The 17765-nt window shown below is 32.4% G+C and overlaps 2 protein-coding genes across 2 annotated transcripts; both read right to left on the bottom strand.

Moving 5' to 3' along the window:
- Window positions 1-1850: 1850 nt before the first annotated feature.
- On the bottom strand, window positions 1851-5011 carry LOC111703418 (uncharacterized). The gene is made up of 5 exons (XM_023475357.1): window positions 4909-5011; window positions 4012-4577; window positions 3457-3897; window positions 3168-3359; window positions 1851-3037 (listed from the first exon to the last, which is right to left on the bottom strand). The coding sequence occupies exons 1-5, from the start codon at window positions 4979-4981 to the stop codon at window positions 2426-2428; spliced, it is 1884 nt and encodes a 627-aa protein (XP_023331125.1). The 5' UTR covers window positions 4982-5011; the 3' UTR covers window positions 1851-2425.
- Window positions 5012-10459: 5448 nt separating this feature from the next.
- LOC111703429 (group XV phospholipase A2) lies at window positions 10460-13943 on the bottom strand. Its single transcript, XM_023475367.1, has 4 exons — window positions 13898-13943; window positions 13751-13783; window positions 12396-12449; window positions 10460-11021 (listed from the first exon to the last, which is right to left on the bottom strand). Exons 1-4 carry the CDS (start codon window positions 13941-13943, stop codon window positions 10870-10872), a joined length of 285 nt encoding a protein of 94 aa, XP_023331135.1. The 3' UTR covers window positions 10460-10869.
- Window positions 13944-17765: the final 3822 nt, after the last annotated feature.

Genomic DNA, 17765 nt, shown 5'->3' on the forward strand with positions numbered 1-17765 from the left:
AGGAAGATGATATAAGTGAATAAGGAAGATGATAAAGAAAGACTATAAATGACGGGTAAGTACACCAGATGTTAACATATTATATGGTTCAACATAAACTCCTTATTGTCCTCATAAACGCTAAATAAATCTGGAAATTGGAGAATGCTGCAAACAAGGCTGTACTTTAAATCTTTTTCTTCAAGAAATCACTGTTTCTTTAAGAAATCACTTTTTCTTCAAAAAATCACGTTTTATTCAAGAAATCACCTTTTCTTCAAGAAATCACTGTTTCTTCAAGAAATCACTTTTTCTTCAAGAAATCACTGTTTCTTCAAAAAATCACGTTTTCTTCAAGAAATCACTTTTTCTTCAAGATGTCACTTTTTCTTCAAGAAATCACGTTTTCTTCAAGAAATCACGTTTTCTTCAAGAAATCACTTTTTCTTCAAGATGTCACTTTTTCTTCAAGAAATCACGTTTTCTTCAAGAAATCAGTTTTTCTTCAAGAAATCACCTTGTCTTCAAGAAATCACTCTTCAAGAAATCACCTTTTCTTCAAGAAATCACCTTTTCTTCAAGAAATCACCTTTTCTTCAAGAAATCACCTTTTCTTCAAGAAATCACACCCCTTTCCCGAAAAGGAACATATTTGTCAATTCCACCGGTTGCTTCATTATAACATGGACAATATTTTAATCCTAGGATTTTTACTCATACAAAAACAAAAAGAAAGAGTAAAGATCATAGTTAAATCTATAGATAGAAACACATGGTGTAAATGTAAAGAAATTGAGTCTTCGCCACAAACTAAAATTTTCTTAGTTCTTTTCTTTGCAACCTTAAGGTGTAAACCTTAGATATCTATAATAAGGCAATTTGGTCCGGACATAATTCAAAGGTGACATATCAAAGTTCTACAACATCAGGTTGCAAAGATATAGGAATTAGAAAATCAGAATTTGACAAAACTCAATTAATTTGTTCAATTAAGATACAAGGTTGTTTTAACAAGGTCATTTCAATTACTAATTTGTTGAACTGAATGTTTTTAAGATTAGTTCGCCATTTTATTCGATTTCACTAATTCATAATCATATATTTGAATATTTTTTTTGAAATGTGCGAAGAAAGCTGGTGAAAATCCACAGAAATTTAGCTGGGATCAAAAAGCCTCTACTCTCAGAAAAACATCTGTTTCTTGTAAATCAGGAATAAAAAGCATAAAAAGATTTAGAATTCAATCCATTTTAGAAATGGGTGTGAAAAACATTTATTAGCAGAAAAATAGAAGTAAATTCAAAAGTTAACTTAAAAGAGCAATGGCAGGCGAAAGAACAAGTCAAAAAATCAAACACCTCTAAATGCGGATATAGTTGCAATATGGATATTTTTGGGTAAAAAGTTTGATATACAGTGGAAAACTTTTCCGTCAGCAAAAAAGTTTTGAATAAATGTAAACATTATATTTGTTACAAATCAGAAGCTGGACAATAAATATGCTTGGAGGAGAGAGGTATAGGGAGCATGACAGGATATAAGTCTTATTTATATAAAAAGAGTAAAAGATGAAATGCTGAAGATAAAGTAAAATATGCCCGAATACGTAAAATATCAACATTATTAAAGGGAGTTTTATATTTAATATTTTATAATTTTATTTCTCTTGTCGCTTGCGCAACTATCTTAGAATGCCACGCACCACTCACATTTTTCGAAATCCGTTAAAAACGTTTTCTAAAAAATAAAATATAAAAAAATGAATCAAAAAATATTATAAAATATTAACTATATACAAATGTAGCGAATGATAATCGATGACTATAGGTTGTAATATCTGAATGATTTGTTTGAAATTGAATTGATTTTTTACGATCTAAGTCGTACATTGCCAGGGTTGCCAACTCCAAAATTTTGCTCAGAACCACAAATTTCACTGTAGGGAACCAGTTGGGAACCAGATTTCTTTATGCAGAACCACTTCAAAACCAGTGAAATAAGGGCATTTTATAACTGAAAAATAACAAAATTAAGCATAAAGTAAGTAAAAATTACATGTGAATCATAAGTTTTAGCAAAAAAAATGTAAAGAAAATCAAAAAAATAACAAGTTAAGCACTAAGCTTAGCAACAAATTTTCAGAACATAAAAAAAAGGGTTTTACAGTATAAGTTTTGATATATCAATATGCTTAATCAAGAAGAGATGTTATGGTTTCAAACACTTCCTCCTCATTAACCTCCTCAGGGGTCTGATGATGAGAACCCTTATCAGATTCAGAATACATTGTAACATTCATGCGACTAAACATATCAGGGGTCGGAACAAACTTATCACAGCAGATGCTGCGAGCCTACAGGCAAGGAAAGTGTAATTTTCAATAATAGGTAGAATTTAAATTATAATGTCTATTAAATATCCCTTCCTTAACTTTTAGGATATTTAGTTAAATAGTGTATACACACAACACATTAAAAAGGGGGGAAAGATGTTTATGCATCTTTAGTAAATCTTGTGAAGTTTTGAGGGGTACCCTTGCCTGAAGGTAAGATTTCAAAAATAGAATGCTATTCAACATGGGGACTTGTATGCGATTCCTCAATCTAGTTTTGACATATGTCATAATGGAGAATACACGCTCAACCTGAGCATTAGAGCAGGGGAGAGAATATACTGCTAGAGCATACTCTGCAAGCTCAGTGAAAACTGGAAGCTTTTTTAGATTCCCCCAAAATACTGTAGGATTTTCTTGCCATTTCTCTCCTAGCTCCTCCTCCCAGTTCATGTGAACAACCTTTCTCCAGCCTTCTGCAACTTTTTCCTGGTCCTTCATGAACTCAGGGAAGGGGAGTTCCTGGAAGGAGACTTTTCCAATCTCAGATGGTCTCAGTTTGAGCTGGTTTGCCAGAATCTTGTTTGTCTGTGGGAGACGTAATTCAGTCTGCTCCACAGCGATCAGCAAAAACTTCTTACATACCTCCCTAACTTCATCCTTGGACTCGGGTCTAATTTCAGCAGTTTCCAACTCATGGTTGAACTTCACACCATAGTCAATCCTCTAAAAATAATCTTTTGTAGACCACAATTAAAAATAGTACAGTTAATTCATTGTAAATAAATACAATGTTCAGCTAGAAATAAAAAAGTGGTGGTAAGGTTACCTTGTAACTTATAATTTAAGATCTTACCTTTACATGTTTGATCTTTTCTCTTCCCAAGATTGACTCATAAAGCCTTCCTCTAGTACTCTTGTAGAGAACAGTTAGATTTGAATGAAGCAAATCAACATCAGGGGAAGAGGATTGAAAACTGGCATTTACAGCTTCATATTCCTGGACAATAGGAACCAGGAATGTAACATACAAGAAGTTTCTCCGATCCTGAAAAAGTAGAAAAACATTTATATTTTTGTTTAGATTTCAATAAATGAATTATGAATGCAATTATGCAATTGTTGTAAAGTACAATCCGAATTAACTTCAATGTTTGATAGATCTGTCTTATTTTCATCCTCTGGCCAGGTGGAGCTGTATCCATGATGAGCTGGAAGTATGCAAGCAACTCTTCCCAGTTCACTAAGATGTTGTATAGTATCTTTCCCCTAACTAACCATCTGGTTTTACAGAATTTTTCAAAAGGTGTTGGAACGCCTTGATGATCAGGGTTCATTGTGAAGAACAATTGCATAAATTCATCCCTCCTTAGTGAACTCATAGAGAAATGAGCTGGAATTTCTGTCAACAGAAATCCTATTGTAGATGGAATGCATGTAAATGCATGCTCCATTATGAGAGCCAAAGAATGGCAAACACATTTTAACTGAACACATCCTGGAGAAACTTCCTTTATCCTGGACCAAACACTGTTGTTTTTTCCACTTACATTATTGGCCCCATCCGAGGAAAATCCAACAACATCCTTAATGAAAAGGATATTTTTTAATTTTTTTAAAATCTGAAAACCATTTACCAATGTATTAAAAGAATTTTAGAGGAGTGGAAAAAAATATCCGAATTTTAAATTATCCTATTCCTTGATGTCAAGATTAAAGTTGTTCAGTACTCCTGCCACAGCTGTAAATAAACTCTCTCCACTTGTGCTCAATACTTCAGCAGATCCCAGGTATTCTTCAATGATGTCTTCAACACCATCATTATAAAACCTTACACAGATGGCAAGAATTTTCCTGCTTGATACATCAGTTGACTCATCTATCAATAAAGAAAACTTTTTTCCTGCTAAAGCCTTCTTCAACTCTGCCTGAAGAGAAGGAGTTACAACATTCTTTATTATCATTGCAGTCTTTGTTCTATGAAGTTTCAAGGCACCAAGAACACTACCTTCTCCATGTGCTTTAATCACTGAGCTAAGATGATCAATTGATCTGACACTTGAATGGCAAGCAATCTGAACAGATATACAAATGTCTGCTGCCTTAATTTTGTCACTATTGACTGGTTTAAAATGATTTGACACTGAAGGCACTCCCTGGGATGTTCGAGCTAAATGAGATGCTGTTTTTCCATGATTAGTTATAAATGTTTTATGGGGGGTCAGATTTATTTTGCAGAGTTTGCAATATCCATGCTGAGATAAACCTGAAACATATTTATTTTGATAATATCCACGCTTATAATGTAGAAAACTGATTTTTTCATATTGTTGATTCTCTTAACATTTTTAATGCAGGAAAAATAGAAAACTAGGAATTTTCACAAATAACAATTTAAATCTAGAAAAAAAACATATAGTTTTAACATTTTGATCAGATAAAGGTTTCTTAAGGGTATCCTTGAGAATTGGACATCGCCATCTTTGGTTAACTAATTTATTTTACAGTCCCTTTGAGAATGATACATGACACTTATATTTGAATGGGGGGGGGGGGGTTATAATTTAATTGTAACTGTCACAGAATAAGTATATTACCTTCACATTTCTTCAACCAAACAAATTCTTTCTCCCACTCGGTATTGTATTTTCTTCCGACTATTTTCGGCATTCTTTCAGTCTGAAAATTATTTAAGTGTAATTACTAATAGTCATTAATCACAGTCAATACTTAAATTAATACAAATTTAAGCGAAAATGTCAAATATCAAAAATATCATCTAAACAAAACACTATGTTTTCGTGATTGACTAAAGATTAACTACAAATAAACTGTGAAGATTTTGAAGAAGCGCTATAGCTGCAGGCAGCCTGCTGCTGCTGGCGAGGTTCACTTCACTGTGACTGTGTACAGTGTACACTGTACACAATACACACTACACAGTGAAGGTGGAGGGATGGGGGAGGGGGGCCAAAACAGGATCACATTTTTCTCACTGAATTTTGATAATTCTTGGTTATTTAATGCTCTTTTTCTGATAAGGCAAAATAAAAATCTTGGAACCAGTTGGGAACCACCGGAACCACTGATTTTCTAGAGAACCAATTTTGAGTTATTTGGTTCCGTACAGAACCACTTGGCAACCCTGTACATTGCAATTTTCTCAATTTGTATGGACGCTAAGTTATTCGGTATGAGACGTCTTTAAAAATTTACTCCTTATTGACGCAACAGATAGAAGTCAGATTAGTAGCGACCAAAAGCGCTTTTTTATCGCATTAAGTCTATACCCCCTTTCATTTTTCGCGAACACTCCCTTTAAAAGTTGATTTTGGGTTTAAAACATCGAGATGAAAATCTAGGATGAGTTTCCAAATATAATTTCTATTCATAATTTAATCTGTAAATTTTATTATCAAACATTTTAGCTTTTAAATAAAACTTTATTTTCAATCATTGAACAGTTTCATGATATCTAATTTAAAAAGAAAACTGATTATATATAATCCATTTATATTTAGTAGTTGTTCAATTTTCCTGCCTGGCTCTCTAAATACAATTACAGATTATTGACATATATATTAAAGAGACTGCTAGCGTAATTTCAAGTGACCCTCCATTAAAAGATGGCAATGCCTGATTAATAACGGTACCCTAAAATGATTTTTCTGATCAATAAGTTAGAAATAGGAAACAAATGGGAAAATTCACTAAAAAATAAAGCACTTTTCGAGCCAGAAAATGACGTTATCTTTTCCTATTTTTTTCAGAGTTTCAAGGGTGTTATTGTATAACGTTTATAGATTACAGATCCTTTATATAAGTGGCAAAGAATCTTTTTTAATCTACAGGTTTATATAAAAAATATCCAGAGCTGGGAACTTTTGAATGGCGGATATCGGGATTAATGCTTGATCCACTCTTTTTCTTAATCTCCAGATTAAATAATGCTTGTTCTCCTCTTTATATTAATCTCCAGATTAATTTACCGATCGGGATTAAGGATATTCCATTCTAAAGTTTTCAGTCAGGACTCTTAGTTTCCTGACTTAATACGTTGCAGCCAGACTAGATAGACTTATCATACTCCTAGCTGTCATTCATGGTTGACATTAAACAGTGTTCCTTGTGGGATACCTTAATTATCAATAACAGATGGAACACTGGATGTCGTCTTTTCAAGGTTAAGGGGTTTTTCGCTCTCAATAACCCTGAGTCAGACGCCCAAAGGAGTTACGCGCATGCTGCGTAGAATAACAAAACAAGGAGAGAGACTGTTCTACGCCGCATGCGTGTAACTCATTTGGGTTTATATCTCAGGGTTATTGTAAACGAAAACCCCTAAATCTTGAAAAGACGACATCTAGTGTTTTATCTGTTATTGTGTGGGTCCCTGCAGACATTTGACCAAATGCTGAAATTAATCTTTACCGAATTTTTTAAAACTACATTCTTGGATCTATAAAGAAACCGGAAAACAAAAAGTGCATTTTAAAATATATTTTTGTTTGTTATTTCGGTACACCCATCTCACCTTGCATAGATAAACCTGGTATTGTAATAAAGTATCCCCCCCGCCTCTGAAATACTGACATATTTGACAATTAATTATCAACCAAAGCTAATTAACACAAAAAAGAATGACCTTTTAGTTTTTCTATGTTATTACTTGGAATAAAAAGTTTAAAGGAATTAAGTCTTTGTCACAAGCTCAAATTTTCTTATCCCGATACTTTTAACTGTCGTAGGCGTTGGATATTTCAAACTATGAATTCTGTTAGATAAAACTACCTGTATTTGAAATATAAAAAATTTACACCATCAGCTGCATATTAGAATTTTGGTCAAAAACTCGATTCCTTTAAAAAGAAATTGCTTTCCTCTGAACCCATAAATCTATGAACCAATGATATGAATCTATGAACCTATAAGCCTATGAAATTGAACTTATGAACCCATGGACCCCTAGTATAAACTCATGCACTTAAGAACCTATACAAACCTTTATGTTTTAACCATAGAGAATAGAATATATATTAGAGGGGAATTTACTCAAAAAAAAGTGTAAAACGGCCATTTTGTTGTAATGTTTCCATACTGCAGGTGTACTTCACATATTTGTGCTATATAACCTTTTGGGCCCTGGAACATCATTTTATAGAAAATCTAAAATTAATATTAAAAGAAAATCAAATTATGAAATAGGCTGGTTTCATAAATGACTAATGATCATTTCACATAGACTAAATGCCTATCACTTTACAAACGATGATTTTCCGTTATAACTATAAATGAAATAATGTTTTTTATTCACCTAATTCATTTTATAAAGTTTATTCAACAGCTTTAAAGAATTCGAAATTGAAATGGACAGTCTAGGGAACAAGCTGTAATAATGTACTCTACTGCATATAATTTGTGAACATTTACATGATTTGTTGCACTTTGAACTCCCTTTCAGGCTGAAAGAAACTGAAAAAATTCATACCGAGAGATTGTCTAAATTCCCCTCTAATATATAGTCTATTCTCTATGGTTTTAACATCAAAGAATTTTTATTAGCTTAAGTACATAGTCGGCTAGGCTTTCAGCTTCTCCCGGTTTCAACCAAACTTCATAGCATCGTATTGCTTCTATTATTTTTCCTTGTTCATTTATAGTTTTTGGTAAACAACTTCAGCTTAAGACAAATTCTAACATTAGATGCCCCACCCCTACTTTGATTTTCCATTTCTTTTTTTGAGGTTTTCTTTCTCATCTCCTGTCTCTTACACCCCCCCCCCTGTTTTCATTTCTTTTCTCCTCTCCCTGTTTCGGCTGTCAGCGAGACTCAACTTACAAGACCCGATCATTCTATACTTTTTCTTAAACTTTTATTTCCTTTACCTTATGAGAAACCATCTCTAAACCCAACAGAGATATTATCTTTTTATTTATTCTTCCTTATTTAGGATTTTTATTTTTTTTTCATTTTTGCAAATATATTTTTTTTTGTCTTTTTAGTTCCTTCTTTCTAGATCTCTTTTGTCTTTTTCTTTTATTCTTTTATTTATTCTTAACTTTATCTATTTTTTGCTTTTTTCTATTTTTTTCTTCTTTTTTGTTTGATTTTCGAAGTTTGTTCTTCTCACTGGGGTTCCTGATTGCCTGTCTGTTTACTGATTGTCTGTCTGTTTCCTGATTGCCTGTCTGTTTTCTGATTGCCTGTCTGTTTCCTGATTGCCTGTCTGTTTCCTGATTGCCTGTCTGTTTCCTGATTGCCTGTCTGTTTCTAGACTATCTGAGCATTCCTTCTCATTTCTAAGGTTTATATTTCATCACTGTAATATTTCCTTATATGTCTTACTCCAGAGTCGTAATATAGATGTTTTGATCTTCGTAATTCTCATGGTGAGACCTCCTACTCTAACTGGTGCATCTGTTCCTTCCTTTGATATCTTGTGCCGTCCTTCCCACTCTGGGTCGTAGTAAATTTGAATTCGAACATGACCTGCCCAGTTTGTACCGGCCTGCCAGATAACAGCGTGTACTGACCGATTCTATGGTACAGTACGTCGCCCTAACCAGACTAACATACGACAGGGGTCAATTTTCTTGGCATAGTCCCGTCGAAGGGCTAACTAGACCGACCGACCGACCGACCCCACTGGCTTACTCCACCCTTTTCCATGATTGCATCAACACTAATTTTTTCCCTCCAAAGAGCTTTGTAAATTAGCTTTAGTATCTCTTCTATTTGTTCTTTATCCAATAATTGACATAAGAACATGATTTGCTTGACTATGAGTTCTTGTGTATGTGGTGCTGTTTCTTCTTGTGATCCTACTCTTTGCATTTTCTAATCTTGGAGTCAGATAATTGTAGTTGGCTTTTTCAATTATGAGAATGATTCCAAGATGTTTCACCTTTGTCACTACTTTCCCTTTTCTATATTGTTTATTTCACCGTGCTGGGTCTGATTGAATGCGAGAATTTCTGTTTTGCTTGATTGATTGAATAATCCGTCACTGTGATTAGTGTGTTGAAGAAGTCTAGAAGCTCTTGATAATATTCTACTGATTCTAATTTCTCTGGAACACTTGTGTCATCTGCAAAACTTACTGGGTCGAATGATTCAAAATATTGATTTGTGGCAAATGTTAGTCAATGCCAACAATTCAAAGAAATCGGAAATGTGATATTATTACCATATCATGGTTGGTCCGGGGCCTACATTAAATTTAAGTAAATTTAAAGTTATATTAAAAAATGACATCAGTTTTTAATCACAAATCCTATTATTGAACACCTATTGAGGAGGTAAATTTCTTTGAAATTCTAGTAATGTAACAACAACAAAAACTTTTCTTCTGGAGTAATAATCATAAAACTCTGCAATGGGAAGATGACTTTAGGCTTAAGTTACGACTTTAAAAAAATCCAATAAACATTAAACACAGAAATTGAGCAGTTTTAACAGACTTTGCTTTGTAACACAATTAAACACACTTAATTATCGCTTTAAGGTCGTCTTTCTTTTCCAAAGTTTTTTGGTATTCACTGTACTTGTGAACTAGATGACTAGAGTCGTATACCAGTAGGTTTGAATCTATTTGACCTTTTCCTTATGTCTAGTGGAAGGTGAATGTCCCTGTACATTTGTTATAGAAGATTTTGTAAATTTTAGTAAATCTTAGAAGTGACTAAGCTCTGATTTAAATTATCTTGATAACTATGTTTTTATTTCTAAAGAACATAATTTAAAACTGGAACCCAAGAATCTGTTTTATTGTTTTACGCAAAAAGTCTACTTTAGCTTGTTTGATCCAACATGGAGGCATAAATTCATGTTCGGCAGATCTAGTTGAGTTTTTTGAAATTTCGAAACCAGAACTTTATGTTTGTTGTCAAGGTAAAGCGAAGCATCAAAGCACTGAGACGCTTTAAAGATGGTCCAATCTTAATAGTTGATGCATAATATTCATGGCTGTATAGATCTCAGTGCCTGTGTATATAATCTTTTGTCAAAGTAAGATTTTGCTCATGAAAAAAGAAAAACTTTTAGAATAAACATTCAGTTTGAATTTTGATTTTGTCTTGAACCGCGGCCAAAAACCATCAATGTTTAAAAACCAATCAAAAACGAACCAAAAAACATAAACAACAAACATACAGACCTAGGGACAAAAGAAAAATTATAACAAAATTCATATTTTCAGTTTGATGTCACAAAAAATTGAAGTTCAAAAATAAAAACGTAAATATATACTGTAACCAAAATTATGACCATATTTTATTTCTAACTTGAATCATAAAATTGTAGGCTCGAGGTTGCGTGAATATTTATTTAGTATTTTGGGAATAGGTGATATCTTAATTGTGTTTAAATTCAAATAAAAAGAACTTTTAATTTTAACAAACTATTTCTCACTCATCTAATGCTATGAAAAAAACGTGCTACGATTTTAAAATGAAGTATACAGAATGTGTTTGTGATAGACACCCCCTCATAAAACTGACCGTAAAATGTTTACAAAAGTTCTAGGTCCCCTAGATCCCTTGGGCTGTTCTTAGTCCCCTCACCCTGAAACTCGCGTATAGATGGGTGTAAAGATGAACGAAAGGATGAATGGATAAAAGATTGAATGATTATTTGAATACTTGAGCCTGCTGCCCTGGAGGCTCCAAACATCCAACCACATCCTGTGCCAATCATCTTGATGTGGGCATCCTGGAAACAATATTAAAATATTAAAATATTTCGATTCTTTTTTCAGATCTTTCTTATTTTGAACCTGAATACTGGGAGGGAAGGAGATGAATTTTGTTCACAAAATCATGAGCGAATAAATATTTTATGCAGACTAACTTTAAAATAAGTTTAAAGAGTCTGTCGGCTTAATTTAAAGTAACCTCAGTTAAAGAGTTGTATGAGTTGTATGCAAAACAGTATTTTTTCTAACTGAACAACAAGGAGGAAGATATCGTCATTTTTCTTTCTCAAAAAATGTTAATTTTTTTCAATTTAAAAAGTTTGTGTTCAGCTAAAATCAGTTGTTTTTAATAAAATTATAAGAAGTAGTTTAGAAAACTGTGTTCTGGAAAATGTTTCCCGTGTTCCTGAATTAAAATAAAGCGATCCACCGAAGATATTGTTTATAAAGTAGATGAAAAAATAAACAAAATAGAATTGTTCAGTGTTCGGTTTGTAACATTAAAAAAAGAAATTAATACATAATTATGAAATATAGGAAGAAAACGAGTCAAAGTCTTTCTTTTCCAATCTAACCTACTTACAGCTATATAACATGATGACCAATCTAACCTACTTACAGCTATATAACATGATGACCAATGCTATCGAAGACCGTTAGGTTGAAACAGTCTGACTGAACTAAAACTGTAAAAATCTGATTCGGGTCAAATTTCTGGATCAATTTTAAAATTGATAAGTGTCGATTTGGCCTAACAGGTTGAGGAAAATATTGAATATACAGAAAAATGTTGTGTTAAAACATTGATTTCCATCTCTTGCAGAACTACATATTGATTTAATTCCTCTTCGATAAATCATTGTGGTCCTTCACTGCAGATACAATTGAGGAGATCAAGTATTTATTCTCAAACTTTAATTGAATATCGAAATTTCGACCTCCGCTTATATGTATTCTGAGCTGGGAACTCTTGTATTTCGGATATCGGAATCAATGCTTGCTAATCCATAATCTGAGGATTAATTTCATCGTTATTTGACATCCTGCATGGTAACAGTACCCAAAAAGAATTACTCGAAAAAGAGATTAAGTATTGATTTTCAAATTAAAAGTGCCTTCAGTGGAAATCGAGATCAAACGATCGGTAGTATAAGTATCGAGATCAAACGATCGGGAGTATAAGTATCGAGATCAAACGATCGGTAGTATAAGTATCGAGATCAAACGATCGGGAGTATAAGTATCGAGATCAAACGATCGGGAGTATAAGTATCGAGATCAAACGATCGGTAGTATAAGTATCGAGATCAAACGATCGGTAGTATAAGTATCGAGATCAAACGATCGGTAGTATAAGTATCCAACAAGTTCCCAGATGACATAGTTTTAACCTGAAGTATCCTTGGGTTTATCTAGGCGGGCTTCCAGCTGATTACCCCCGTCTCCTTTAAACCAGAACATAAATAAAATAAAATAAATAAATCAAAACCACCGTTGATAGCTCTAAACAATTGTTCGTGCTGTAAATGAATCTTCAGCAATCTAATTTTCTAATCCTTGACCCTGTATCTTTGTAGCCTGATCGTGTATAACTGATATTTCTACCATTGGCATCTTGATTCATCGGAATTCATAGTTTTAAAATTCAAGGTGCAAAGAAAGTGATAAAAAATTAGAGTTTGTGGCGAATTAACATCTTCTTTTTCTGTCAGAAATAATTTTGAATAAAGCAAAATCATTCATTTTAATATTTCTGAAATATACTAAAACCTGTGTGCAAAATAATTATTTGACCAGAATATTTTTAGATTTTATGGTGCCCAGCTAAATAACTAAAAGTTGAACCATGATGAGAGCTGTATAATAATTTATTAAAAGCTTTATTAAAGGGTTAGTAGCTTTTCATTGGTATTAGTCTTACTTTGCAATGATAGCTATGGCAGATTTATCGCTTAGAATTCCATTGCAAAGGTACGATACTATTTAAACGTTTGTTCAATCTGTCAAATGTTTAAAAAAAGTTATATTTTGAAAATTAAAATTTTTAAATAACTTTTTAAAAAATTTAGTTTGCCCTCAAAATATCCAAATAAATGAACGGTCCCTTTAAAACACCCTATCCTAAATTATTCATTTGCATGGTGGCCCAACAGATAGGGATTAGGGATACTTTTTGAATCTCATAAATGTTTGCTCTTTGAACTTACTTTGAGAAACCTTTAACTCTCATTTATTATTTTATACTATATCGCAACAAAACCTAAATCATAGAAAATTAAGAAAAAATTATTACTGGTTTATTCATGAGGACACTTACTCAAAAACGTCATGGGAAACTGTAAATCTATATTGAATCCAAGGTTGTATTATAAGGTTAGTTACTCTCGATGTGCTGCAATGTGCAGAAAATGTCGTCTTCTAAGATAAACAGCTAAATACCCAATATGACGTCATTAATTATAAAGGCGAGAGTGACGTCATATTGGGTATTTATCAATCTATCAAAGAAGACAACATTTTTCATACATAGGAGCGCATCGAGAGTAACTTACCTTATAATACAATCTTGATTGAATCTGAACGAACGATATTTATTTTATCCTGATTTCTGAATTATTTTCAATGGCACAGGTTTTAGACTTTTGAAAGGAATTTATATTTTCTCACTTTTTTGAGCCACCCTCTATTTTGTTCCAAATAAAATTTAAAAGAAATGAAAAACAGTGAATAATTATTTTCTTGTTTCCTGGTATTATGATGATAGGAGAAAGATCCGCCCCTGAAAATGTTTTTATTTATAAAAATATATGAATCCTTATATTTTTATCACATTGCAAATTAGTAAAAGATTAGATCCTTTCATGTTTAACTAAAGAAATTAAATGTATTTTGCCTGAATACAAACGTAACAGTGAACAAAGGATCAGAAATATAAACATTCTTCTGCAAATAAAAAAACAATAATCACAATCATAAAAATTTCGATTTTTGTATTTTTTAATTTTAGTGTCATTTCTGACGCTTTGAATATTTAAATATTTACTGTCTGCTTTATAGTTCTTGAATTAAAGGGAGTGTCTGGCTAGACATGGTAGTTGAGCGGAGAGTGCAATATTAAAGAGAAATTTGCTTTAGAAATCGTTTGAGACCAATAAGACGTTTGTACACGCCGTGCTGTGACACAACCTGCCTGAGGGCGAGCGCCAATGAGGATTATAAAGATAGATTTTTCCCTCTTACTTAGCAATAATACACCGTACATACGTCTTAGATTTTTTAAGGGAGGGGGCGCCCCCCCCCCCTCCTTGAGATCAAAAAAGGGGAATTTTCAAATTTAAAAAACAATGGGACGAATTTATCTGATTAAACTTCTCTAAGATTTCACACTAAAAATATATCATTAACAAATTAACACAAACACAAATGTCCCCCCCCCCATACAAAAAATACCATAGTTGGACCTCTAGAAAACTTTAAAATTAAAATAAATAAAAGTTTCCCCCTGAGAGTTTTAAAAAGTTTGGAAAGGATGCAAAATTCTTACATTTTTATCTGTATATTGGTCTATAAATATATCTCCTGAACTAAATATGAAATATCTCGACACTCAAATGTATGATAAATGTCTGGCTATAATCCTAAAGAAGGATATTTGTGAATATCAGTTTATAACAGGGATAGAATTATGTTTCTATTTGGTTCTCCAGGTTTCAATTTCCTGCAGTTTACACAAACCACGTTAAACTAAAGTAAATTGTACATAAAATTAAAACTTTATATTCATTACTACTCTTATTAAAAATATATTTTAAAGAAAAAAAAAAACGTTTTTAGTTTATAATGATTAACCGGATAAATTGCCTTTTTCATACTTGGGTATAAAATAAAAGCAAGCGGAGCAACTAGTTTACAAAGTTGTACCAATAATTTCGTATCAATTCAATCTTATCCTTCTGTTTAGTTTGCAGTGCAACCCCAATGTATACATAAAACAGTTACAATGTGTCGCAGTGATGTTCTCATACAAAACCTGATATTTTTGAAAGATCAAGCATTATCTACAAGAAATAGAGCACAGCTGGTTGTCATTTGATAAATGAACACCTCTATCCTTCCACCCGTTTCTTATCTCAGTAATGGGTTTTGGAAACTCAGAGTTTTGTATAACACAACTAAGAACTGAATACTGTTTGAATGCAGTTTGTAGTCCCAGGAATACAGGTTTTAACGAAAGCGTGTGTGCAGTGTGTGTGTGAACTGATCAGGGGGGGGGGGCGGCAGTCCAGGGAGAATTGATTTAAACTGATTGAATGAGATGCGATAATATGAACTGGTCAGCGCGTATCTATTAAAGATATTAAAAGTAAGGAAATCGAATGACAGTTTGGAGAGTTGAGTTTTGGAAGAAAATGAATGATTAGAAGAATTGAAGGGGGGAAAGATATGAAATATATAGAGAATAAAAATATCAGAAGAATCGGAGAAACAAAAATGAATATTACGATTTGAAGGATAGGATGGTTAGGAAAGGTAGTAGAGACACAAATGAATAGGGAGGATATGAAGGAAGGATAGAAAGGATAGAAAGGATCGGAAGGATAGGAATGAAGGAAGGATAGGAAGGATAGGAAGGATAGGAAGGATAGGAAGGATAGGAAGGATAGGAAGGATAGGAAGGATAGGAAGGATAGGGAGGATATGAAGGATAGGAAGGAGGACGAACATAAAAAGAAACTAAACAGAAGATTTAGATAATTAATACATTCACAAGTAAGAATGATTATCTAAAAAAATGTTGAGAACATTGTTCATAGAAATATTGAAAATTGATTAGTTTTGTTCGAAGTTAGTTTCACAGCTTACTAAGCTTGTCTTAGGAGAACTAAAGCTCAGAGATGTTTATCAAACTATTTAATTATGTAAACAATGTTTATATAAATCGTGATTTTTAAAATTTTTATTTATAACTAGTACGAGTAAAGTGTACTTCTATATTGATACATTTGATGTGCGTAATTATAATAAAACTAAGGTTTACTTCATTCAATGACCTACAGATCCGAATTGGACAGCAATCGAGTTGTATTGTAAAGAAGCAATGTTTCACAAAACGATATTTCTAAAACTTTTGAAAATATGAGTTTCTTCATATTTTGTCTTTTTATGACTGTTAAGTGCGATTAAAGAAGAGGTATGATTTCTTATTGAAATTTTACGAGTTTTTAGCTCATAAGCTAAGATTTTAATTTCAGAAGCTAAGGTCTCATGGCTTAGAAAACCAACAAAAATTCTTGTTGTTTTCTGAATAATCAAAGTTCACATCTAGAAAATTCGGATTTGATAAAAAATTTTTGAATAAACATTTATATGCTTCTAAATAGGTAAACAAAATGAAGTATGAAAATCGATGTATTTGCGGAAATAAAAATGACTATACAAAATGACCATACAAAATAATATTGAGTTAGGTTTCTTTTTCTGCAATAACTTTTGAAAGGTAAATATTAGAGACTTCAATAATAATGCATGTTGTATCAAAGTTTGAAAGCCCTTGGTCAACTGCCTTGCTTCCCAGGTACTGCCTGAATTTTTTATAGCTAGATAAGCTCTAAAAAAGTTGAGTTTGTAACTAAAGCAGCCGTCATTAAGCTATTGGTAGCAGTCCTGAAGTTTTAGATCTTCTAGTAGCCGTCCTGGCGCGTCTGGTATAGCAGTCCTGAAACTTCTGATATAAGAAGTCATCAAGTTGTTGGTTGCAATCCTGAAGCTTCTAGTATCAGTTCTGATACTTCTGGAATTAGTTTCGAAAGTTTTAGTATCAGTCCTATTGGCTCTATAAAAAGTTCTGATTTTTCTGGTAGCATTTGAAGCTTCAGGTAGCTCTCCTCATGTTTCTTGTCCGTCGTGAAGATCCATTGATTATCTTCCTCACCCACAAATCAAAATTGTCTAAAGGAACTGAGTTCTTCCAGCAAACTATTGTTTTTAACTTAATGTTAAAGACCTTTGATATTTCAAACTATGAATTATGTTGGATCAAATAGTCTAAGTTTGAAATATCCAAGGTTTACATCATCAAGTTGTGACGATATAGGGATTAGAAAATGTGTGTGGCAAGAGATCAGTTCCTTTGCCATCTAATAAAAATTCAAATAGCAGATTTTGATAGATTTAAAAAGTTGTTTGATATTGTTTGGGTTAAAATTACTAATTCAAAGGGCCTTGAATGTTTTGAATATTTCCTCTATGATCTTAAATTAGATTTTTAGATAATTGATTTTTACAATAGCCAACTACTTATCTCTAAATCAATAGCATTTACATACAAACTTATTTTATAAAATTTTCGCAAATGAAGGTTGTCTTAAATACTGTACTTGTAAACATTTTCTAGGATGCATTATTTTTCTTCTTTTCTTGATTAAAGATGTTTTATTATGTATGCGCACAGAATATTATAGTGACTTGCAGTTGCACAATTATTACGATTGTGCACATAACATTCTTTGCAAAAACCTTAAATAAATCCCGTAATTTAAGTTTGAAAAAAAGATCTTGTCAATATATTATCTTTATGTCTTGGTGTCAATGAATTAATTAAACGGCTTTAATTTGGAATGAAAATTAATATGAAGGTTCACTTTACTCTATATACTTCACATATGTAACATCTATATTATGCAGTACGGATACTGACAAACGTAACAAAAGTAAGTAACAAATCCTCCAAACATTCTTACATATACCATCTGAACATTATA

The sequence above is a fragment of the Eurytemora carolleeae genome, unplaced genomic scaffold, assembly GCF_000591075.1.
Source record: "Eurytemora carolleeae unplaced genomic scaffold, Eaff_2.0 scaffold511, whole genome shotgun sequence".
In the NCBI taxonomy this organism is placed as follows: domain Eukaryota; kingdom Metazoa; phylum Arthropoda; class Copepoda; order Calanoida; family Temoridae; genus Eurytemora; species Eurytemora carolleeae.